Genomic DNA, 27642 nt, shown 5'->3' on the forward strand with positions numbered 1-27642 from the left:
CCAGGTCACTTCTGTAATATTTGAAAGGAAAATCTATTAGTGTCCAAGGACAGTAAGGTTATTGCAAATGAATCCACACACAGGCCCTGGATGAGACTTCTCCCAGCATAAGGATGAATAAAATAGCAAAAAGGAGGAGAAAGAGGTAGAGAAGGAGGAAGAGAAAGAAGAAGAGAAAAAGAATGGGAAGAGGGGAAGAGGAGGAAAAAAAACATGTACGGGGCCTATGAAACCATTCTGCAGCAAAAAAGGAAAAGGAAAAAAACAACACTCAAGATACAGAAAAGGGCATACAGTTTTGAAAAAACCCTGGAAACAGAAGTAAATTTTAATTAAAATTGCTTTGTATAAAATCTAATAAAATTTAAAAAAACACACATTCTTTGAAACCGAGATGACAGATCAGATATTGTGTAGCAGACTGAAGTTTGGCTAAGAGTAAGGTAGAAATAAAACAATCTGAGGGGTTTGAAGTGGTGGGGGGAGGTTGGAGGAACCAGGTGGTGGGTATTAGAGAGGGCACAGATTGCATGGAGCACTGGGTGTGGTGCAAAAACAATGAATACTGTTATGCTGAAAATAAAAAAAAAAAACAAAAAACAAAACAAAATAAAGGAGTAAGGTAGAAATAAGTAGGGAGTTCAATGAAAAAAAAATTAAGAATAAGGAGATGAACAGATGTAATAGAATAAGAACTGTAATAGCATAAGGAAAAACAACATCAATGAAAACCCAGTAAAAAAATGAGATTTCAACATACAATTCACAAAAGAGGATATCCAGACCACCAATAAATATAAGGAAAAGTACATAATTTCATTACTAAGTAGAAAAATAGAAATTAAAACCACAATAAGACATTACTACGTACCTACCGAAACTGCCAAAATAAAGAGAAGATTCCAAGTATTGTCAAGAATGTGGAGCACTCTCATACATTATTAACAAGAATATAAAATGGGCATAATCACTCTGGAAAACTCTTCGGCAGTATCTACCAAAACTGAACACAGGCATGTCTCTCAGAGTGTGTCCAGGGATCAGTAACAACAGCATCATCAGTTGCAACAGCAAACCTAGGAGTTTGTTAGAAACATAAAATCTCAGACCACATCCAAAATCTGCTGATTCACAATCAGCAATTTACTAAGAGCCAAGGTTATAGGTACATTGGTACATATATGGTACATATAATGTAGCATAGGTACACTAATGTTTGAGAAGTGCTATCTTATAACTCACATATTCCACTCCTACCTATATGCTCAACAAAATATATTTACAAATGTTCACCCAAAAATATGTACTAGAATGTTCACAGCAGCACTATTTGTAATAGCTAAAATTTGGAAATTACCCAAATATCAAACAATACAGTAAATTAAGTAAATTGTCATATATTCACAAAACAAGAATGGATAATCTGTAATTTCACACAACATGGTCAAGCCTCATAATTATATAAATATAAATATAATTATGAGTGAAAGAAGCCAGGCACAGAAGAGTCTTGTATTTATTCATTTTATATAAAGTGTAAAAACAAGCAAAATTAATCTATACTTTTAGGAGTCAGGATGGTGGCTAACTTTCAGGAGGGAGGTGATACATAATAGTGACTGGAGGGGAACATGAGAGGTTTGGGGGGCTTCAAAATGTTCTATTTCTTAGGCACAAATTTTCAGTTATAAAATAAGTTAATCTCAGGGATGAAAGGTACAGCATGGGAACTACAGTTAATAATACAGTATTGCATATTTGAAAGTTGCTTAAAGAGTAGATCTTAAGTTCTTATCACAAGAGAAAAAAATCTTTGTAATTCCGCATAGTAATGAATGTCAACCATACTAATCTGGGGATTATATATTGTACAATACGTACAAATATTGAATCATTTTATTCTATACCTGAAACTAATATAGAATATATGTCAATTATACTTCAGAAATGTTTTCCTTTTTAAAAAAATATTTATTATTTTTATTTATATATATCTTATATTTATTATATTGTATATAATAGATTTATATATTTATATATAAATTTAAATAGATTTTACATAAATTTAAAGTTTATATATAAATTTAAATATATTTTATTTATATTTTTATTTTTAAAGATTTTATTTATTTATTTGGCACAGAGAGAGAGAGAATGAGCAGGCAGGAGGGAGAAGCAGAGGGAGAAGTAGACTCCTTGCCAAGCAGGGAGCCTGATGTGAGACCTAATCCCAGGACCCCAGGATCACAACCTGAGCTGAAGGCAGACACTTAATGACTGAGCCACCCAGGTGCCTCTATCTACCTATCTATCTATCTACTTACTTATTTTAATCTCTACACCCAACATGGGACTCAAACTCACAACCCCAAGATCAAGAGTCCTGTGCTCTTCTGACTAAGCCATCCAGGTGCTCCAAAATGTTCTGTTTCTTAACCTGGACAACAAGCATATGTGTTTTATTAGAAATTTAGGAATGAGAAGTGAACTACAATGACATACCATTACACAGACACTAAAATACCTAAAATTATTAAAAAGGCACAATACCAATGTTAGCAAGAATGTAGAGCAACATGGACTATCAAACAGAGCTGGCAGGAAAGCAAAATCATATGACTACTTTGAAAAACAGTGTAATTAATAGTTTCTTATAATCCTAAGTATTCATTTACCATGCAACCCAGCAATTCTACTCCTAGGTATCACCCAAGAAATATTAAAACATAAACAAGTGTTTACATTACATTCACATAAACACCTGTATACAAATGTTCATAGCAGCTTCAGTTATAATGGACCTAGAGTAGAAATAATCCAAATATCCATCAACAGATGAATGGATAAGCAAATTGAGGCACATTCATAAAATGAAATTCTAATCATCAATAAAAGAGAACATGACACACACAACAACAGGGACAAGTCTTGAAAACATTAAGCTGTGTAAAAGAAATCAGACAAGAAAAGAGTGCAAACTATAGAATTCCATTTATATCAGTGGTTAGCAAAGGCAAAACTAATCTGCAGTGACAGAAAGCAGAGAGGAAGAGTGGTTGCCTGGGGATGGGTGGGCATGGGGAAATTTGGAGGGGTAAAAGTTCCATATCGTGATTGTGATGGTGCTTTATACAGTTGTATATATTTATCAAAACTCCATGAATTAGTGAGTACATTTTATTGTAAGTTATACACCAATTAAAATTACTTTCAAAAAAGCCAATGACAAATCAAGAAAAAAAAGATTTCAAAATGTATTCAAAGATTCAATATTCTTACTCTAGAAAGATAATGCCATTACTACCAACAACAAAACACCAGTCTCCCAACAGAAAATGTGAAAGACACTGTTCTAGAATTCTGAAAAGCCTGCAGAAATACCTGAGCTATGACAGCTTTCAATCATAGAAAAGATGGAGAGGTGAATCCAATGCTTGTTAACATTCCCTTAATTAGAAACTGATACATTCTGGATACCTGGAATGATAAGGTTAAGTCTCACATATAAAAGGCTGTGGCTTAGCAAAAAGTGACCTTTTTTTAGAGCCTGGAAAAAACCAGTGTCATCAGACAAGAGAGAGAGGGAGGCACTACTGAGACTCACTGTATCCACTGCAGTCATGTGTGGCCACCTCACTTCTAATAAGATTCTATTCCGTTGCTAATTAAGCAAGAACTGTAACTCCACTGTGTATGAGTATGCGTTCTCCTTCCACCCACCTGAAATGCATCCGTTGGCATAAGAAGTGAGATTGGCACAGACTCACCACTACCCTTGTTAAACGAGTTTGGAACTGGAAGGAGTGTTGGGAAGGCAAGTGAGGGAATGCTGCCTGAGGAAGTCTGGGAGGAGATGACACTGCAGCTGCTGTGTGAGTTGTTTTTTCTGGAGTATTCATAAGAATGGAGTCCACAGACTGTTCTCTTACCTACTGACAAGTTGAGTCCAATGGATAATTTAAGAGAAGAAAGGCAAGCGAGTCCAATGTGTAAGTCATGAATGTCTCACTAATGAAGGTGGGGATAGTCATAGGTTCCTAAAGGCAGCACAGGGAGATAGGGAAGGTATGGTGGAGTATGGCCTTCACATGACTTTTAGATGGGTAGTCAGCAACTTTTCAAGCCAGTACTGCATAGGTGCTGAAGTTTACTTAGATATGGGAGAGTATAAAAATAAAGCAGGGAAATGCTTTAACTCTTGCTAACCCAATTCTCTCCGGAGGGGAGATACAAGATCAAAAAAGTGAGAGAATTGATCATAAGGTTTTTAATGTGGGAAGGGGGTGATAATACACTTATGAAGAATTCTGTCTTCCTTGCCTCTTCTTGAAAAGGTAGCCAAAGAAAAAGACTGGTTCTAATTTAAAGAATTTAACTGGGTGAATAACTTGATTTTAAAACTCTGTGCTAAGACTTTCCTCTCAGAAGATTCTTAAGCTGAGACTGTGATTTGAACAAATATTTCTTAAACTAACAAGGTTAAAGTTAGTGTTTGCAATTTCCAGAGTTCACTTAAATAGGAATATATTTCCACTGGTAAATAGTAAGACAATTTCTTTTTGAAGAATATTTGGGCTGGGCATGAAAAGTTAAAAGCAAAACAAAACAAAATGAACTTCATTATTTCCAGGATGTTTCCTAAGAAGACAGAATTAAAATGGTCTCAAGACCATTTAGCTCCTATGTTTCAGATATAGTTTTATTTAGGTGAAGACCCTCATGCTGGATCAGAACTAAGTGAGATAAAAAGGAGAGGCTAAAGTCTTAGGAAATAATTTCCCCCATTTGGATATCTTTAGCATTTTGGTTTCTGCAACTTCTAGCTTGAGAAGGGAGATGCTGATAAAAGGTGGATTTTTATACATTTACAATTACATATAGAATTTTTTTAACTTCAGAGATAATATCTCAAAAGGAGTTATGAACTTTACATTTTAAAATGGGTTTAAGAAAGAGAAAGCAGACAATGTCTCAGTGAAGGATAAATGCACTCTGATCAGGAGCTCCAGCACCAGGAGGGGAGGAGACAAATAGGGCTGAGCAGAGGCAGGAGCGATCTTACACTTAATGGTGACTGGGTGAGGGTACAGCAAGGTGCAGAATGCTGTCCCCCACAGAAGCCATTCTTCCATGTTCCCACTCTAAAAAGGGCTGACAGTGCTCAGTCTGTATCAGCCTATACCTACTCATGCTGAAAGAAACAAGAGAGAAAAAGGAAATCACATGAGACTTAATATAAAAGAAGCTGAATTCATCAGCTGCTGTGTGTGTGTTACATGTTTGGAGAAATGTTTTACTTCAGTAACAACAACAAGCTCTCAATCTTACAACTCAACAACAAGAAAATCTAATCAGAAAATATGCAAAGACTTGAATAGATATTTTTCTAAGATAATTTGTCAAAAAGCACATGAAAAAATGTTCAACATCCCTAATAATTAGTGAATGCAAATTAACCCACACTGAGATACAACCTCAAAACCATTGTGATGGCTACTATGAAAAAAAAAAAAAAAAAAACAGAGGGTAAAATAACAGAAAAGATCAATGAAACTAAGAGCTGGTTCTTTGAAAAGTTGTACAAAATTGACAAACATTTACCTAGATTCACAAAGAAAAAAGAGAGGACTCAAATAAATAAAATCAGAAATAATAAAGGAGACTTTATGACTGAAGCCAGAGAAATACAAAATCACAAGCCTGCTATGAACAATTATATGTCACCAAATTTGACAACCTAGAAGAAATGGATATATTTTTAGAAACATGCAACCTACTAAGACTGAATCATGAAGAAAGAGAAAATCTGAACAGATCAACTACTAGTAAAGAAATTGAATCAATACACAAAATCACCCCAAAGAGGTAAGTCCAGGAGCAGTCACCTTCCCTGGTGAATTCTACCAAACATTCGAAGAATAATTACTACCAATCCTTCTCAAGTTCTTCCAAAAAACAAAACCAAAAAACAGAAGAAGAGGGAATGCTTCTAAACTCATTTTATGAGGCCAGCATTACCCTGATACCAAAATCAGACAAGGATGCCACAAGAAAATTATCAGCCAATAACACATCTATGATAAAAACACATGCAAAAATCTTCAACAAAATATTAGCAAACCAAATTCAACAACACATTAAAAAGATCCTATACCATGCAAATGAAAACCACAGTGAAATATCACCTTATACCTGTTAAAATGGCAATTAACAAAAAGACAAGAGATTATCAGTGTTGGCAATCATATGAAGAAATGGGAACCTTTGTGCACTACTGGTGGGAATGTAAACTGACATAGTCTCCATGGAAAACACTGTGGAGGATCCTCAAAAAATTAAAACTAGACCTACCATGTGATCCAGCAATTCTACTTCTGGCTATTTGATCTGAGGAAAATGAAAAGATACATGCACTCATATTTACTGCATCATTATTTATAATAGCCAACATATGGAAACAACCTTAAGTGTCTATTCAGTAGATGAATGAAATCTAAAAACCAAAACCAAAAAAACAAGCTCATTTGACACAGAGAACAGACTGGTGGTTGCCAGAAGTAGATACTGTTGGGAGTGGCCAGGGTGAGGGAGGAGGAGATATGAAGACCGTAAAAGGTACAAAATTCTAGTTGCAAAATAAATAAGTCCTGGAGGGGCACCTGGGTAGCTCAGTGGGTTAAGACTCTGCCTTTGGCTCAGGTCATGATCTCAGGATCCTGGGATCAAGGCCAGCATCAGGCTCTCTGCTCAGCAGGGAGCCTGCTTCCCCCTCTCTCTGCCTACCTCTCGGCCTACTTGTGATAGCGCACTCATGCTCCCTCGCTCTCTCTCTCTCTCTCTCTCTGTCAAATAAATAAATAAATATTTTTAAAATGAATGCACAAATAAGTCAGAGATGTATACCATGGTAACTACAGTTAATAATACTGTATTGCATATCTGATAGTGCTAAGAGAGTAAATCTTGTTTCTCATCACAAGAAAAAGGGTTTTATGCAACATATATATAAGGTGACATATTAAGTAGATGGTTGTGATGATCATTTAGCGATATATACAAATATCAAATGATTATGTTCTACACCTAAAACTAATATAATGTTATGTCCGTGATACCTTAACTAAAGAAACAACAACAAAATAACAAGTGTTAGTGGAGAAATTGGAACCCTTGTGCAGTGTTAGTAGTGGGAGTATAAAATAGTGCATCTACTGTGGAGAAAAGTACAGCAGTTCCTCAAAAAATTGAGATAGAAGTATAGGATCCAATAATCCCACTTCTGGGATTATTGAAAGCAGGGTCATGTTCATAAGCACTATTACTCACAGTGAGCAAAAATTGGAAAAAACCTTTGTCTAGTGACAGATAAATGAATAAACAAAATGTGGTAAATACAAACAATGGACTATTATTCAGTTTAAAAAGGAAGGAAATTCTGATACCTGTTTCAATGGATAAACCTTAGGACAAATACTGTATGATTCTGCTTGAATGCAGTGCCTACAGTAGTTACATTCACAGAGACAGAAGGTAGAATTGTTGTTGCCAGGTGCTGGGCTGGAAGTGGGGATCTACTGTTTAATGAGTATAATGGGTATAGAGTTTCAGTTTTGCAAGTGAAAAGACTCTGGAGATGGATAGTAGCGTAGGCTGCACAATAAGATGAATGTACTTAATATCAGTAGACTATACACTTAAAAAGAGATAAAACGGTAAGTCTTATGGCATTTATGGCAATTAAAAACAAATTTTAAAAGCCCAAAACAAAACAAAAAAGTAAAAATTAAAAATTAAAATAAAAAAATAAAATAAAAGACCAAATAGACAAGGGAGACTCTGCTTAAAATGCCAAGTCCAGAAAGGGGAAACCAGCTGCACTCAAGTACAAGGTAGACTGAGGATGGAGCAAAAGTCTCCCCGCCTTCTTGCCATACTAACCCTCCACAGGAAATAGCAAGAGAATGGCCCAGTGGTGCGTACGTGTGGAACCCTCTGGCAGTGATACCATCACATGAGTGCACGTGCTAACTGAACAAGCGAAATGGAAACCCATGGTATTACTGGACACCAAGCTAAATTTAATCTGAAACATTAAGTTCCCATGGGCCTCAACAGGAGAAGACAATCAGAGAAATATGAGGTTTAAGAGGAATTATGTTGAAATAGCTGCGAGGTTCAAGCAAAAAGCCCAAAGCCTTGTTGACCTGTTTGGATTTCTACAAAAACATATCACAGAGGGAACTGTTACTAGGCCCTAGCCATCAGTTTCTCTGAAATAAATGACTTTTTTAGGGGTTTGTATAGCTTCCACAAAGATAGTACAAATATAGCACATTTTAATCCATGCCAACAATTGGATTCTCTTACAAAAACGGAAGTGGCTAAAACTTTCCATAGCTGTCCTTTCCCTACCTTTTATGGGAAAAATTCTAAAAATATATCACAACCCAGATTAACATGAGAGGGGAGGGTGTGTAAATGTAATATCAACATAAAATTGTAATTAAAATGTGTTATGATTCCAAATGTATTTTGCTCTTCTGTATGTTGGTTCTTGTGGAACCTAGAAAATACTGTGAATAAACTGTATGAACTGAAAAAAATTATTCTTTAAGTTAGGGGGTACATTTTTTAATATGCATTCTTATTTTTAATCATTTTTAATCACATGTACATCATTTTAAAAATCAAATACTCCTGCAATAAAGGTAGATTCAATAAGAACTGAATATCTTAAAATATGTATTACATCAACATAACTGGAAATAAAAAAGGAAATTCATCTCAGTAGATGCAGAAAAAGCATTCAACAAAATTCAACTCCTATTCATGATTAAAATTCTCAGCAAACTAGAATAGAAGGGAACTTCCTCAGTCTTGTAAAGGGTATCTACAAAAACCTCAGTGCTAACATTATACTTTTTGGTGAAGAGACTGCTTTTCCCTAAGATCAGGATCGGGCAACGATATCAGCTTTCACCATTCTTATTCAACATTGTAAAGGATGTCCTAGCCAGTGTCATCTGGGGGAAAAGAAGGAAGGGAGACAGGGGAGAATAGATAGATTGAAAAGAATGTAAAACTCTATTCACAGACAACAGATCATCTATATGTAAAATTCCATAAAAACATCTAAAAAAACTATAGAACTAAAGAGTGCAGCAACATCACAGGATATAATGTGAATGTGAGAAAAAGTCAGTTGTGTTTGTTTCTACACACTAGCAACAAACTATTAGATATTGAGATTTATAAAATTCTTTTTACAATAACGTAAGAATTATGAAGTATTTGTGAATAAATTTAGTTAAATATGTGCCAGGTCTATTGTGGAAACCGCAAAACATTGCTGAGGAAAAGTATATAAGCAAATGGAATGATGAATATAATTATAACATGGTCACAGGTCAGAAGACTCAATATTAAAATGTCAATTTTTACCCAAATGATTTATAGATTTGAAGAAATCATAGTCAAAACCCCAGCAGGGTATTTTTGGGTAGGAAAACTGATTCTAACATATATATGGAAATGCAAATAACCTAAAACAGCCAGAACATCGTTGAGAAAACAAATTTGGAGGAATTATATTACCTACTTCAAAAATTACAACATAGCTGAAGTAATCATGACGGTCTCTTCCTGGAGTAAGGACAGATGTATAGGTCAATAGAACAGAAGAGAGAGTACAGAAATATACCCACACATACATACCAAATTGATTTTCCCAAAGGTACCAAGGTAAATCAATGAAAAAAGGCTAGAGTTTTTAACAAATGGTGCTGGATCATTCTATCTGAAAAAAAATTAACCCTGACCCTTCACTCTCACCATACATTAAAAACTAACTCAGTGGTTCCAGAAGTAGATTCCTTAAGATCCATGATATTTCATAATATAGTCATTTTTCTCAATACCACATTGCCTTAATCAAAGGGAGGAAGGGATTCTATGCAAAATAATAAATATTAGTGTTATTAAATAATACTAAAAATTCATAATGGACCATAGGCCTACATATAAGAGCTAAAACTTCAAAATTTCCAGAAGAAAACAGAAAAAATATTTTTGCAATCTTGGAGTTGACAATAATTTCTAAAACAGGATAAAAAAGCATGAATCATAAAGGAAAAAAAGGTACTTCATCAAAATTTTAGGCTTCTGCTCTTCAAAAGACTGATAAGAAATAAAAAGGTAAGCCACAGACTGAGAGATAAATTTGCAGAAAATACTACTGATAAGAGAGTTGTAATCAGAAGAACTCTTAAAGATCAAATATAAAAAGACAACTCCAATTAAAAACGATTAAAAAACATAAACAGGCACTACACTAGTAAGACATATGAAGAGTTGGGGTGCCTGGGTGGCTCAGTGGGTTAAAGCCTCTGCATTCGGCTCAGGTCATGATCTCAAGGTCCTGGGATGGAGCCCCGCATCGGGCTCTCTGCTCAGCGGGGAGCCTGCTTCCTCCTCTCTCTCTCTGCCTACTTGTAATCTCAATCAAATAAGTAAATAAAATCTTAAAAAAAAAAAAAGACATATGAAGAGCAAATACAGGAAAACACAAGAATGTCATTTTATTGCACTTTGTTTTGTGCAATACTTAGCTTTTGTGTTTCTCATATGCTGTTGTTTTTACAAATATAAGTTTTGTGACAATCCTGTACAAAGCAAATCTACTGGTGCCACTTTTCCAATAGCATTTGCTTACTTCATGTCTTCGTGTCATGTTTTGGTAATTCTCACAATATTTCAAATTATTTCATTATTACTGTATTTGTTAGGGTGATCTGTGATCAGTCATCTTTGATACTACTACTCTAATTGCTCTGGGGAGTCAGGAACCACACCTACCCAGCTGAGACAGCAAACTAATAAATGTTGTGTGGTCTGACTACTCTGCTGACCAGCAGTTCCCCCAGCTCTCTCCCTCTCCTTGCGTCTCCCTATTCCCTGACACATAACAATATCAAAATTAGGCCAAGTAATAACCCCACAGTGAAATGGCCTCTAAGGACACCTGGGTGGCTCAGTCAGTTAAGCATCTGCCTTCGGCTCCAGTCATGAACCCAGGTCATGGATTGAGTTCCTCAGCAGGGAGCCTGCTTCTGCCTCTGCCTGCTGCTCCTCCCCCCCCCCCCCCCCGCTTGTGTGTGTTGCCGGTGCTCACTCTGTTTCTCTCTCTCTCTGACAAATAAATAAAATCTGAAAGAAAGAAAGATAGAAAGAAATTGCCTGCAAGTGTTCAACGTGAAAGAGTCACGTCTCTCACTCTGAATGAAAAGCTAGAACTGATTAAGCTTAGTGAGGAAGGCACCTTGAAAGCTGGGATAGGCTGAAAGCTAGGTCTCTTGCACCAAACAAGTCAGCCAGGTGGTGAATGCAAAGGAAAAGTTCTTGAAAGAAATTAACAGTGTTATTCCTACTCCAGTGAACACATGAATGATTCAAAAGCAAGTCTTCTTGTTGATATGGAGAAAGTTTTAGCACTCTGGATAGAAGATCAAACCAACCATGACATTCCCTTTAGCCAAAGCCTAATCCAGAGCAAGGCCCTAACTCTCTCCAATTCTGTGAAGGCTGTGAGGTGAGGAAGCTGCTGAAGAAAAGTCTGAAGCCAGCACAGCGTAGCTCAGGAGGGGTAAGGGAAGAAGCCATCTCCATAACATGAAAATGCAAGGTGAAGCAGCAGGTTATAACAGACAATAATGAAGCAGATCATAATGAAGGTGGCTACATTAAACAGCAGATTTTCAGGGTAGATGAAACAGCCTTATATTGATGCCATGTCAGACTTCCACAGGTAGAGAGGAAAAGTCCACACCTGGCCTCAAAGCTTCGAAGGACAGGCTGGCTCTCCTGTTAGAGGCTAATGCACCTGATGAGTTGAAGCTGAAGTCAATGCTCATTTACCATTCCAAAAATCCTAGGGCCCTTCAGAATTCTGGTAAAGCTACTTTGCCTGGTTCTATAAATGGAACAACAAAGTCTGGATGACAGCACATCTTTTTACAACATGGTTTGCTAAATATTTTAAGCTCATTATTGAGACCTACTGCTCTGAGAGATTCCTTTCAAAATATTACTTCTCACTGACAACGCACCTGGTCACTCAAGATCTCTGATGGAAACGTATAACGAGATGAACATTGCTTTCATGCCTGCAAACACAACAGCCATTCTGTAGCCCATGGATCAGGAAGTCATTCTGAGTTTCAAGTTTTGTTTAAGAAATACACTGCATAAGGCCATAGCTCCCTTAGCTAGAGATTCTTCTGATGGATCTGGGCAAAGTAAATTAAAAACCTTCTGGAAAGAATTAACCATTCTAGGTACCATTCCGATGTTTCTGTTTCAGGGGAAGAGATAAAACATCAGCATTAACAGGAGTTTGGAAGAAGTGGATTCCAGTCAACATGGAGGACTTTGAGGGGTTCCAGACTTGAGTGGAGGAAGTAACTGTAGCTGTGGTGGAAACAGCAAGAAAACTAGAATTAAAAGTGGAGCCTGAGGGACGCCTGGGTGGCTCAGTTGGTTGAGCAGCTGCCTTCGGCTCAGGTCATGATCCCAGCATCCTGGGATCGAGTCCCACATCGGGCTCCTTGTTCGGTGGGGAGCCTGCTTCTCCCTCTGCCTCTGCCTGCCATTCTGTCTGCCTGTGCTTGCTCTCTCCCCTCCCCTCTCTGATAAATAAAATCTTTAAAAAAAAAAAAAGAGAAGTGGAGCCTGAAGATGGGACTGAATTGCGACAATCTTGACAGCATTACATGCTGCAGAGAAGTTGTTGGTAAAAGGAAGAGTCCATCAATGCAGCTAAGTTCACTGCTGTCTTTTTTTTTTTTTAGACTTTATTTATTTATTTGACAGAGAGAGAAAGAGCACAAGTAGGCAGAGCGGCAGGCAGGGGGAGAGGGAGAAGCAGGCTCTCCACTGAGCAGGGAGCCTGATGTGGGACTCGAACCCAGGATCCTGGGATCATGACCTGAGCTGAAGGCAGCCACTTAACCGACTGAACCACCCAGGTGCCCCTCACTACTGTCTTATTTTAAGAAATTGCCACAGCCAGGGGCGCCTGGGTGGCTCAGTGGGTTAAGCCACTGCCTTCGGCTCAGGTCATGATCTCAGAGTCCTGGGATCGAGTCCCACATCAGGCTCTCTGCTCAGCAGGGAGCCTGCTTCCTGCTCTCTTTCTGCCTGCCTCTCTGCCTAACTTGTGATCTCTCTCTCTGTCAAATAAATAAATCTTTAAAAAAAAAAAAAAAGAAATTGCCACAGCAATCCCAAGCTTCAGCAATTACCACCCGGATATGTCAGCAGGCAGCATCGTCGAGGCAAGGACCAATCCCCCTACCCCGCCCCCAACTAGCAAAAAGATGATGACTCACTGAAGACTCAGATGGTGGTAAACATTTTTTAGACATAGAGTACTACTTCATTAAGGTATGTACACTTTTTTTTTAAACATAACGCTATGGCACACTTGATAGACTACAGTGTAGGGTAAACTTAACTTATACATACACTGGGAACCAAAACATGCATTTGATTCACCATACTGTGATATTCATTTTATTATATGGCCTAATAACATATTGCAGGTTTTAACCTGTAATACCTCTAAGGTATACCTGTCAACACACAGAAAGTTGTTCAATGTCACTAATCACTATGGGAATGCAAGTTACCATGAGATATCACTAGACATCCATTAGGAGAGTTAAACTTAAGAAGAAGGACAATACCAAGTGTTAGTAAGGACATGGAACAACTGGATCCCTCACACCCACTGTTGGAATGCCACTTTGAAAACCAGCTGTGGGGGCGCCTGGGTGGCTCAGTGGGTTAAAGCCTCTGCCTTCGGCTCAGGTCATGATCCCAGGGTCATGGGATCGAGCCCCGCATCGGGCTCTCTGCTCAGCGGGTAGCCTGCTTCCTCATCTCTCTCTGCCTGCTTCTCTGCCTACTTGTGATCTCTGTCTGTCTAATAAATAAATAAATAAATCTTTAAAAAAAAAAAAAAGAAAAAGAAAACCAGCTGTGTAGTTTCTTATAACACAGATGTACCACGTGACTCAGTGACAGTTCCTCTCTGGGAATTTATCAAAGAAAAATGAAAACATACATTCATACAAAGGCTTTATACAAATGGTTATCCCAGCATCACTCATAGTAACAACAACAACAAAAAAGGAAAAACCCAAATGTCTATCAAAAGGTGAATGGATAAGCTAATGTGGTTTACACAGATAAGTGAATACTATTCAGTAATAAAAAGGAACAAATATGGATGAATTCAAAAGCATTTTGCTAAGTGGAAAAGCCAGATACAAAAGACTACATATCCTAGGATTTCATTTACATGAAATTTTAGATAAGGAAAACAATAGCAAGAAAAAGCAGATCTCCAAGAGTAGACAGAGGAGACTGCCTACAGAGTGGTACAAGGAAACTATCAGGGTTAGTTGGAATGTTCTACATCATGATTTTAGCAATGGTTACACAACTATATTCATTTATCAAAACACACCAGGGGTGCCTGGGTAGCTAGCTCAGTTGGTTAAGCATCAAACTCTTGATTCTAGCTCAGGTCATGACCTCAGGATTGTGAGACTGAGCCCTGCATCAGACTCCGTCCGTGCTGGTCGTGGAGCCTGCTTAAGATTCTCTCTCTCTCCCTCTGCCCCTCCCCTCCCCGCTTGAGTGCATGTGGGCACTCTCTCTCTCAAAAACAAAACACATCAAATTGAACACTAAAAATTACTGAGTTTATGTAAATTACACCTCAATAAAACTGAGTTTTAAAAAGAGCTTAATAAAGATTTTTTTTTTAAGTAATATCCAGTAGGGGCGCCTTGCTGGTTCAGTCAGTACAACACAAGACTCCTGATCTCAGGGTCATGAGTTTAAGCCCCATACTGGGTATGGACCCTACTTAGAATTTTTTTAATGTATTATCCAATATATAAGGTATATATGTATATGCAACAGGCAACAAATTGTAAAGTTACCTTTGTATTTCTCAGTAGTGGGTGTGGAATTTGATAAACTTAGTTTTGTAACTGCATTGCAAAAATCATTTCATGTATGATACAAAGAAACCTCTATCAGTTTGTAACAACATTTACCACTGGTACAAACAGATGAAACAGACAAAGCACAAGGTGGCCCCTTGTGTAAGGAAGCCAAATTGCCTTAATGTCATCATTCAGCAAAGACTCACAATACTGACAGAGGAGAACTAGCTGTGGGTTAGGCAGCCCCAGTCCACCGTCTGGAATATTCTTCATTTGAAGCTGAAGAATATATCTTATCCTCTGCAACTAATACAAGCCCTAACTGGGCAAATAAAGCAAAAATGATACAACCATTGCTGCAGTTTTAAAAATCACAAGGAAAACAAAGAGGACCTTGAAGACACTCCATGGAGAGATGAATCATTGCAATGTACAACTATGGGATGCTGCCATCCTAACAGAATGTGTAAGGGATTCACCAAAAATTCATATCTTTTAAATATATTTGACCTATTTGTTCATGATGTCTTTCCCCACAAGAATGACATTCCACAATGATAGATTTATATCTCTGCTGTTTACTGCTATATCCCTAGCATCTAGGATGCCTAGCACATAATAATTGTTCAATAAATATCTGTTATGTGAATAAATTATGCCTCTGTTGATATTCAGTAAATATTTGTATGAATTTGTATACAGATATCACTCACAGGCAAAGGATATAATACTCTTCCCTTCTATTTCTTTCTTTTACAATTCTTTGACTGTAAGTTGCATTGTTTTTTTCATTTTGTTTCTAAATACCAATTCAAACCCAAACTTTCAAGCAAAATGACTATTATTTTCTCCTTTATTTACTTCTTCATTTCAAAAATTTCCTACAATATGTGTGTGTATATGCTCAGATTAAAGGACAAATGGACCTTTATAAAATTAGTTTTATAGAGGGCTATGGAAGTTAATAATAGCACGCTTCAAGTTTTCTTCTAGCTACTTCTTCAGATCTATCCCTCTGCTTATGTTCTTTACCTTCTCTGAAAAACCCTCCACACATTTCTTCATAAATTTAGCCTGTCTCAACCCAATTTCCCCAGTTAAGAATCCTTTCTAATACTGGTTAATCTCAATCCTTTGATCCACTTTGGCTCCCAAAACAGAACCATAAACCCCTTTCGGCCAGGCAATATTCAGTATATTTTTGTATTTCCCTCGGCTACAGAACATTGATAAATGCTTACTTTGTTGAACATGATGAATTTCTGCAGCCCTGAAGAAGCTTGAGGGTACAAATATTAATGTAAAGCTACAAAGATAAAGAAATATATTTGCATATAAAACTGTATGCATAAAACCTACCAGCAGTGTCTGTCCTTGGGAAATGAAGAAATGACCTGATATAACGATGGTGAGAACAAGATACCCAGATTCTTCACTGGAGTCAAAAACCTTGGAAAAGAAGAGAGTGAGAGAAATTTGGGTAAAACAATACATTTCTGTAATAGTAGTAAATGTATATCTTTTCACACTGATCTTCCTACTCAGAATGTTCCCTTTCCTTCCATTTAATCTGTAACCATCCACTTATACTTTCAAGTTTCTCCTTTATAGGGGCTAACAGCCAGCTTTTTAAAAATATTACTAAATTAAGTATTTTGAAATGAAGAGGATACTAATTTAAAAATAAAGAATTGTGGGCCCTGAGCTAACCACTTTTCAGTAACATATTAATAAGTTATTAGTTATCTGAGCCTGTTTCCTTTCTTAAAATAGGGATAATGCCTTACAGGGTTGCTGTGAGACTTCAGAGTACTAGTTTCTTCAGTCATATAAATCCATTTTTACAACATCTCAAAACCCGGTGCTTTCCTTTGGATGAGCTTTAATTTGTCAATGCCACTTTTTTTTTTTTAAGATTTTATTTATTTATTTGACAGAGATCACAACCAGGCAGAGAGGCAGGCAGAGAGGGAAAGAGGAGGAAGCAGGCTCGCCACTGAGGGGCTCGATCCCAGGACCCTGAGATCATGACATGACATGACTGAAGGCAGAGGCTTTAACCCACTGAGCCACCCAGGCGCCCCTCAATGTCACTCTTAAAATATGGTGCCCCAAACTGACCGAAATGTGCTGGGTGTGGTCTATCTCCAATTATGCAGTACAGCCTACAACGACATTAACCTTTTGAGGGGGTAGTCGCATTTGAAGAATGATCTGGTATCAGTAAAACCTCTTGAAACTTTATCACTTATGTTGGTAAATCATTCCTTCACATTCTTAATCCAAACCTAAATGTAAGATCTTGCATTTATTCTCATTATATTTTTCTCGCTAGATTTGGCCTATAGTTTCAGAGGGGAGTTGAGGCAATGAAATCAAAATATCAAAGAGGACATGATTCATAGGTATAGAAAACTGGGATTGGGTCTTAAGTGACTACCTTGTATATATAGGTAGCTTTAATATACTGAAAGATAAACATCCTTGTATAAATATTAAAATGAAATTATGGATTTACCTCAATGCTCAAAGCTCAAAACAATGAATACATACCTAACTGAAATCTATCTTTATAAGGTTACTACATTCTTTTGCGAAATAATGTTTTCATAGTTTCATCTGTGGGGAATACCGCTTTAATGCTATATTTAAACTTAAGGAGTTCCTACTGAGATTTCTCTAATTCACTTTAAATTCCAACCTTTAAAAAAAAAAACAAATGGTATTTAAAAAAATTTTTTTAGGGGCGCCTGGGTGGCTCAGTAGGTTAGGCCTCTGCTTTCGGCTCGGGTCATGATCCCAGGGTTCTGGGATCGAGCCCCGCATCGGGCTCTTTGTTCAGCAGGAGCCTGCTTTCCTTCCTCTCTCTCTGCCTGCCTCTCTGCCTACTTGTGATCTCTGTCTGTCAAGTAAATTTAAAAAAAAAAAAAAATTTTTTTAATTTTTTTTAGAAGATTCTATTAACCTATTTGACAGACAGAGATCGCAAGTAGGCAGAGAGGCAGGCAGAGAGAGAGGAGGAAACAGACTCCCCGCTGAGCAGAGAGCCTGACGTGGGGGCTCTATCCCAGGACCCTGGGATCATGACCCGAGCCAAAGGCAGAGGCTTTAACCCACTGAGCCACACAAATGGTATTTTAGATGTCAAGGAAGGTATGCTAAACTCTGCACTTTGGTGGTTATTGCTCCGTCTCTTTTCCAGGATTAGGAACTCAGTTATTTGTATGATACTCTTCCAGCCACAGTTTAAATGGTTTATCTTGAATGCCTCATGACCACTTAAAATCACAAAGACAGCTAGGAGTCAAGTACAGCTTTCAAAACTAGAGCCTGGTCAACAAATTCTTTGAGAGGCAATTTTTCAACATGACAGCTTACTTTTTACAAATGTACTATATATGCCAAAAATATCCCCCAAAGTATCCAACAGTTAAATGTATAAATGAATGATGATAAAACAAACGTATAATAATCACCACGCAGGTGAAGAAAAAGAAAACACTGCCAGCCTTCCAGAAGGTACCCTAGTGCTGTCTCCCAACCACTACCTGCTCCCTCCTCCCCCTAAGGTAGCCATATTTCTAACACCATAGTTTAGCCCTATTTGTATGAATGGAATCATATAGAAAGAATTATTTTCCATCAGTCTTCATCAGTGTTGTTGCACATACTTAAGTTCATTTGTTTTCAGTACTACAGAATACCACTCTACAATGATACCACAATTTATTATTTCATTCTTTTGTTGATGAGTATCGTTTTCCAGTTTAGGTTGAGCACAAATAATGCTGTTATGAGACACCAACTCTTTCCAAATTATTTTGTAATTTTTTCAAGTGGTAACTAATGACTTCCATGAGAATCCCAGGAGACTTCTCCCCTGCTCTCCAAACTGCTACTTCTAATTGCCTACTTGTGATCTTCACTTAAAGGCCCAACAGTCATTTCAAAATCAACAGCCCCTAACTTGAAGTCCAAACCTTCCCATTCATACATTTATTCATTCAATATTTACAAAGTCTTGAGCAAGTGACATCTGTTGCCTATCACCAGGAGTAGAAATCCAAGCATTCCTGCCCACTGTATTTTGGTATTGGAGTCACTGTGGAAAACACAACAGTCAAGCACTGAATGGAACAGCACTCTACTCACATAGGGAAGAAACAGAGCAAGATTAATATCTGAGCCGAAGGCAGAGGCTTTAACCCACTGAGCCACCGAGGCACCCCAAGAAATGCATTTTATTTATTTTTTTTAAAAAGATTTTATTTATTTATTTGACAGTTAGAGATCACAAGCAGGCAGAGAGGCAGGCAGAGAGAGAAAGAGAGGAGGAAGCAGGCTCCCTGCTGAGCAGAGAGCCTGATGTGGGGCTCGATCCCAGGACCCTGGGATCATGACCTGAGCTGAAGACAGAGGCTTTAACCCACTGACCACCCAGGTGCCCCAAGAAATGCATTTTAAATATAAAAATATAAACAGGTTAAAAACAAGGTGGGAAAAACATATACCATGAGAATACTAGTCAAAGAATGTTGGAGTATGTATATTAACATTAAGCAAAAATATCAAAAAGATATAAAGATGGTCATTTCATAGTGATAAAGGGGTAGGTTAATCAAGAGACATAACTATCCTAAACATTTATGTCCCCAACGACAGAACTTAAAAATACATGAAGCAATAACTGATAGAACAGCAGGAGGAAATATATAAATCCACAATTATAGTCAGAGCTGTCAATACCCCTCTCTCAATAACTGACAGAACAAGTACATGGAAAATCAGTAAATAATAGTAGATTTGAAGAACAGTATCAACCAACATAATCTCATGGATGTTTATAAAACACTTTAACCAATACCAGCAAAATACACATTCTCCTCTAGTATATACAGAGCATTTACCAAGACAGACAAAATTCTGGGCCATAAAACAAGGCTTAGTACATGTTAAGTATGTTCTATCAAAACTAACATTAAATTAGAAATCAGTAACAGATCTCTGAAAAAAAAACTCCCCAAATATTCTGAAACTAAGTAACACACTTCGAAATAACCTATGGGTAAATAAGGTAAATAAGATAAAAGAGAAATTAGAAGTATTTTGAACTGACTATAATTCACTATCTTAATAAACTAAAAAGAAAAACCATATAATCACCTCAATAGTGAGAAATATATAGAAAAAGACTTTGACACAAACCAACATCCACTCCTTATTTACAAACTCAGCAAACCAGGAATAGAAGGAACTTCCTTGAGCTGATGAAGGGCATCTATGAAAAACCTACAGTGAGCAGGAAAGATGGAAAGCTTTCTAAGATAAAGAATAAGACAATAATGTTAGCTCTTACCACTCCTATCAACATTATCCTGGAGGTTCTAACTTTTGTAATCAGGCAAGAAGAAGAAATAAAAGAATGAATTAAAACAGGCTTAAATTCAGACAACATGATCATTTATGTAGAAAATCTAATTGATTTTCTTAGAATAAAACTAAATTTATACAAACTAGAAAAAAACAATTAGAGTTTGAAATTTTAAAAATATCAACATTTATAACAGCATCAAAAATATGAAATATTTAGGGATTGACAAAAAAGTGAAAAAGATCTGCACACTGAAAATTGACAGAAATTTAAAAACACATAAATATATGGAGAAAGATATTTTGTTCATGGATAGGAACATTTAGTATTGGCAAGATAGTGAGGCAGGCAGAATAATGGTCCCTCAAAGATTTCCATGTCCTAATCCCTGGAACACGTGGATATATCTTACATGACAAAGGAAACTTTGCAGAGGTAATTCAGGTTAAAGATCTGGAGATGGGAGAGTAGCCTGGATTATCCAGGTAAGCCCAGTATAATCACAAGGTTCTTACAAGGGAAAGAGGGAAGCAGAAGAATCAGAGTAGGAAATCTGACTGCTTTGAAGATGGATGGTATTAGTACAAGGCTAGGAATTCAAGCAGCCTCTAGAGGTTGGAACAGGCAGAAACATACTCTCCTAGAGCCTCCAGAAGGAAAGAATCCCTACTGACACCTTGATTTTAGCCTTACTAAGATGTATTTCAGGCTTCTGACTGCAGAACTATAAGCTATAAGTCTGAGTTGTTTTAAGCCACTAAGTTTGTAGCAATTTGTTAACAGCAGCAACAATCAAAATTCTAAATTCTTCTGTAGAGATTAAAGACACCACATATCAAGCATTTCAGTCAGCTAACATTAATAAAGAACCCACTATATAGTGATTTATTTTATAAATATTTGAGAAAGGAGAAAAATAAAACATAGAAAGGAATGTCCCTGACCTTGAGCTTCATTCATTCAACAAATATTTATTAAGCACCTACTAGACTCCAAGCATTTTTTAGATGGGAAACATAACTGAACAAAATTATTAGCTGCCCTCATGGAACTAATGGGGGATGGGATGCAGGGCAAGCGTACAGTAAAGACTACAGTAAACAAATATAATTAGTGGCATTCTAAGGGTGGGATGTTGAGAGCAGTGAACCCTGGTTCAGGCAATAAGGGAATGCTGTGTCAAGAATTTATATACAATAGTCAAACAGACTAACAAACAATCTGATTTTTACTACCACCATGTGCCCACAATTTTAACCAATGTCACTGATGAACTACCCCTCCCTGAAAAAGTCTTTTTTTGGTCTTAGTTCTAAACAACCACTATAGTTACTAAGTTTGAATAAAACATATATAAGCTTCAAATTATCGGACTTTTAGTATTTATTCTTTAATAAACTTTGCTTTTCACACATTCGTTTGGGAAATTCCTAATTATAATGTTGGCCCACATATATTGCACACTTAACGACATACATCTTTTTCAAGAATAGCTCACAAAGATTTGACATACTTCAAGTTTGCTCAATGCAAAATTCTTGTCTCCAACCCCTTCTTAGGACAAAGTTCACTTCAAGCCTGCAGTACTACATTCTACATTTCAACTAGATTCAAAACAAACAATGATAGCATAGGGATTATAAACGCAAACAGATTGGAGTTACTCCAATGCTGTCATTTGTCCAATGCTGGGACCTGTTGGTATTTATATTTGAGTTCAAAATTTTATTTATTTTTAAAAAGATTTTATTTATTTATTTGAGAGACAGAGAAAGCATAAGAGGGAGGTCAGAGGGCGAAGCAGACTCCCCTTGGAGCTGGAATCCCAATTTGAGACTTGACTCTGTGACTCTGGGATCATGACCTAAGCCGAAGGCAGTTGCTTAACCAACTGAGCCACCCAGGTGGCCTGTGTTTAAAATTTTAAATTTTAATTTTAATTTTAAAATTTAAACTTAAATGAGACAAGAGTGCAAGCACAAGATGGAACATTTTTGTTTAAGTGCAAATTTTAGTTCACACTCAAAATATTTTGCTAAACTTGAACAGTATTATTAACATTATTTTAAAATTATTTAATGTTTCAAACTAAAGAACAAAAAAAGGAAATAAAACAGTAATTTTATCATTAGTTGCCTAAACTGTACCGTTGAGAGATTCAGGTTTTTTAATCACTTGTTAGTTTGTGGGTGATAAATTACATAAAATATCAGCCTCTAAGCAAAGAATCAAGGTTCAGAAGTTAACAAGATGTAAAAACAATTAGCTAAAGAGTTGTGCTTTTTTCCTGTCTTGTAGTGTGTATTTCCCTTTTCTTATTTATTTTACTGCCATGATTATAATAATGAAGCTCAATAAAAGAGTTTACTATCTATATAATAAATGAACGATTTCATTTGTGGAAATTTTATGAAAATAATGTCATCATTTAGGCAGTAGAGTGCTAAAAAGTTATCCATTCTGGATGTCAAATGCTCTAGGCACACCATTTAACATAATAAGTAAATAAGTAATAAGTAAACATAATTAGTAAATTATCTAGTATATAGGAAAGTACAGAAGGTAGGGAAACAATAAAGCAGGGTAAGGGGAACAGGAGTATAAAGACAAGGCATGAAAATTACAATATAAATAGGGTGGTCAGGGTAGACATACTGAGAAGGTGAGGCTTGAGCAAAGACTTGAAGGCATTAGAGAGTTAACCAGATATCTGGGAATTCAATACTTTCTATTTTTCAGGTATTTGTTGCAATCCTTTACCTAAAAGATTTTTATAGTATATTCATACACTCTGAAAATACCTAATTAGAGATTTCCAAGGAGGTTAGGAAAAATGGTAGTTTGTATCCTTGCAGTCTTCCCTTCCCAAATCCAAACCAAATACCAACTACCTCTCCTTGAGAAGTTACTAAAAATCAGCATCCAAATGGGCCAGAAGGAGGGGTTGAGGTCTTAGAATTCAGATATAAAGAGGTGGCATACTTTCGCCACCCCCAAGAGTAAGGAGGCCCTCCTCTGAGCAAAGAACCCTAGGACAAAGATAGGAATGTCCCAGTTCTTGGGAAAGAATCTTACCAGTAGAAACTGTAGACAACCTCCCCCCGCCGGCCAACCAAGAAAAAGAGCAGTACCAGCCTGTGTATTCTGAAATTCCTACTGGTCTCCCAGCCTCTAAGAAGTCACAATGGAGATGGACAACTTACTGAGCTGAGTCCCTCCTACCCCTTTAAGAAGGCCCAGAAGCTAAGACTCATATACTTCCCAACATTTACCAGTTAAGATATATATTCACTGTTGAACTTGAGCCACAAGGGTAAAAAGAAGTGTAAGTTAGACAAAGGAAAATAACAATATACCTAGTAGGCTAAAGTAATGAAGAACAAACAGAAAACCCAGAATAGGTGGCTCCTGGTGGAACAAAACTGTCAAAGGAGATGGACAACAACCTCAACTACAACACATACACATATAAATATAAATATCACACATACATACATATATATACACATACATAATTACAATAATATATATAATTAAGAACATTTAAGCAGAGTCTTAGAGCTAAATTATGCCTCATAAAAACTAAGGAAAAAACTCAATAGCTTAACTGAAGAATTGGATGGACACTGTTGAAACCAAATTAATGGTCTGAAAAAGCAAGTAGAAGATTTAGAAACACAGAGCAAAACTACAAAGAGGAAGAACTCATGTGCGTAAGATAAGGTAATGTGGAACAAAGGATCAAATGCAGAACAAGTGTTAATGATAACAGCTAAAGTGGAGGGGTAGAAAGAGACGGAGGAGACACAATGATTCAACAGGAATTATCCCATGATTGCAGAAAGGCATGAGATACAAGGGATTCAAGTTCCAGGCACTGATGGTGGGGGTAGGGAAACACACTAGATACAACCCAATAAAAATTTTGAATTGAAAGGATAGAAGAAGACCTTAAAAGCTACCAGTCTTAAAAATAAAAAAGTCACTCTCCAGCACAAGAGGATTCTAAAAAAAAACTTTTTCAGTGGTAAATGAAGGAAAATAATTAAACATATATCATACCTCTCCTATACAAACCAATGACCATGTAAACACTAGCCGACATGAAGAACTTTTTCTTCTATAAAGAATATGAAATATTTTTATGTTCCAAATAATAAATGAAGAAAAAAATGATAAAATTAGGATATCACCTTTTGCAACTCCTAATTAATGGCTCTAGAGCTCTAGGCTCTAGCTGCAACATCACGAAGAGAAATAAACAGGTACTACATACTTCCAACAGGAAGAAAACCAACCCCCTTTAAGTACCTTTGCCATAAAAAACAAAATTTAAAAAACCCAACCTGAACATGACCTCACTTCTAGCTTCAACTAGCAATTCACAAGAATTAGGGAGGCCCAAGGATCAGATCAACTGTACCACAAAGAAGCAGTCAGCAAAATCCACAGTCAGAAACTGTAGAACCTGTTTGTTTGTTTGTTTGTTTGTTTCAACAAATTGCAAGGAAGGGAGAAAGGTGAGTCAGGGAAACAGATCAAAGAAAACGTAAAGACTAAGAGATATATCAATCATAATGGATGAAAGAGAATGATTGAAAGAGAATTATGACACTTAAGAAGTGAACACTGAATATTTGATAATATTAAGGAACTTTTTAGGACAAAAGTGGTATTATGATTTCTTTTAAAGTCCCTACCTTTTAGAGATAACTGAAATCATTGATAAAATGATATGATATCAGAGATTTCCTTCAAAATAACACAATGGATGTGGATAGGATACAGATGAAACCAGACTAGTCATGAGCTGATGACTGTTGAAGCTGATGACACATACATCTGGACTTACTGCATTATTTTATGCATCTTTGATTATGTTTTAATTTCTTTAAAACAAAAAGTTTTACAAGAGGCTTCCATTTTCTTTGTTGACTAGGTCTAAGCTTGATTAAGTGAAGGTATTCAGCTTACTGCAAAGGACAAGGATACTACACGCACTGCCCTAACTCTACAAATTCCAAATGTCATAATGCCTAATATAATCTAGGCATTTGAGAAAAAAAAAAATCACTGACTTCCGGTTCTTGGGAAATATTTTTAGAGTGATGATTTAGCATTTTACTGGAATGTTCACATTGGCACAATATGGAAAGCTCAAAGAAAAATGTTATCTCTAATGACCAAGTCATCACAGAAAAAGATACTAATTTTAAAGTGTCAGAGAAAACATTTATCATATTTGTATCTTCTCTTCTTTTCAGTTCCTAACCTAAATGTGGCTTAAGATTTAGGTCATAAAATAAAGTATGTATGGTATTGGCATAAAAACAGACACACAGACCAATGGAACAGAATAGAGAACCCAGAAATAAACCCATGCATATCTAGTCAACTAATTGACATGGGAGCCAAGAATACTCAATGGAAAAAAGTCTCTTCAATACACAGTGTTGGGAAAACTGGATATTCACATGCAAAAAAAATGAAACTAGTGCCCCATCTTACATTACTCACAAGAATTAACTCAAAAGGATTGAAGAAAAATGCAGGACCTGAAACTATAAAACTTCTAGAGGAAAACACAGGGGAAAAGCTCTTTGATACTAGTCTAGGTAATGATTTTTTTGGATATGACACTTAAGGTACAAGCAACAAAAGCAAAAATAAATAAGTGGACTCTATCAAACTAACAAGCTCCTGCACAGCAAAAGAAAGGATTAATAAAATGACAGGACAACCACAGAATGGGAGAAAATATTTGCAAACCACATATCTAACAAGGGATTAACAACCAAAATATATAAGCAACTCATATAACTCAATAGCAAAAAAAGCAAATAATCCAATTTTTTAATGGACAAAGGACCTGAAAAGACATTTTCCCAAAGATGTTCAAAAGGTACATGTTATGGTACTCAATATCACTAATCCTCAAGGAAATATAAATGAAAATCACGAGCTATTACCTCACATGTGATAGAATGGCTGTTATCAAAAAGACAAGAGGTAACACATTTTGGCAAGGATATGAAGAAAAAGGAACACTTGTATGCTGTTGGTGAGAACATAAATTGGTCCAACCACAAAGAAAAACATCATAGGCATTCCTCGAAAAACAAAAATTAAAGAAATACCACATGATCCAGCAAATCCACTTCTAGGGATAGATCTGAAGGAAATGAAATCGCTATCTTGAAGAGATACATGAACCTCCTTGTTCACTGCCACACTGTTTGTAATAGCCAAGACTTGGAAATGAAAGACTAAAGATAATTTGAGATATATATACACATGATAGAGTATTATTTATCCATAAAAAGAAGGAAATCCTGCCATTTGTGACAATGTAGATGGATCTTGAAGGCATTATACTAAGTGAAATAAGCCAGACACAGAAAGACAAATACTGGATGATCTTACCTACATGTAAAACCTAAAAAAACCCCAAAGTCACAGAAACAGAGAATGGATTGGTGGAGAACAGAGGTGGGCGGGCAAAATACCTGAACTTGATCAAAAGGTACAAGATTCCACTTATAAGGTCTGGGGATGTTATATACAATATAATGACCATAGCTAACGATACTATATTGAATATTTGGAAATTGCTGAGGATAGTTCTTTAAAGTTCTTATCACTAGAGCACCTGGATGGTTCAGTCCACTCAGGTCTTGATCTCAGGGTCTTGGGATCCAACCTCCCCTTGCCTCTATGAAGAGCTCCATTTTCAGAGGGTGGTCTGCTTGTCCCTCCCCCTCTGCCCCTCCCCCTGCTCATGTTCTCTCTCTCAAATAAATACATAAAATGTTTTTTAAAAAAAGTTCTTACCACAAGGAAAAAAATTTGTGACTATGTAAGGTTATGGATATTAACTAAACTTACTGTGGTAATCATTTCACAAATATACATATTTGAAATCATTATGTCATACAACTAAAACTTAATCTTGTAGGTCAATTATATCGCAATAAAATGGGGTGAAAAAGATTTAAATCAACCTGACCTCTATTGTGGTATTTCAACATCAATATGATAGGACACACTGAAATACAGAACTTGCCTATATTACAACTTGGCTTTTCAGGCACAGCTTATACATGATTAAATCAGAGTCTCCTAATATTTTACCTGCATATATTTGGGCAAGACTGTACTATAACACTAATCTAAAGTTTAAAAAAAAAAAAAAAGAAAAGGGGGTGACTGTGTGGCTCAGTCAATTAAGTGACTGATTCTTGATTTCAGCTCAGGTTA

General features: G+C 36.5%; 1 protein-coding gene across 2 annotated transcripts in view; it reads right to left on the reverse strand.

Moving 5' to 3' along the window:
• REC114 (REC114 meiotic recombination protein) overlaps positions 1 to 27642 on the reverse strand; it is a 103960-nt gene that overhangs the window by 68393 nt on the left and 7925 nt on the right. For both annotated transcript variants that reach the window (XM_004758368.3, XM_004758367.3), the window contains exon 2: positions 16374 to 16463. In XM_004758368.3, the coding sequence (XP_004758425.2) occupies positions 16374 to 16463 (90 nt within the window). The remainder of the gene's footprint in view (positions 1 to 16373; positions 16464 to 27642) is intronic.

The sequence above is a fragment of the Mustela putorius genome, unplaced genomic scaffold (assembly GCF_011764305.1).
Source record: "Mustela putorius furo isolate JIRA1106 unplaced genomic scaffold, ASM1176430v1.1 tig00003972_pilon_pilon_pilon, whole genome shotgun sequence".
NCBI lineage: Eukaryota > Metazoa > Chordata > Mammalia > Carnivora > Mustelidae > Mustela > Mustela putorius.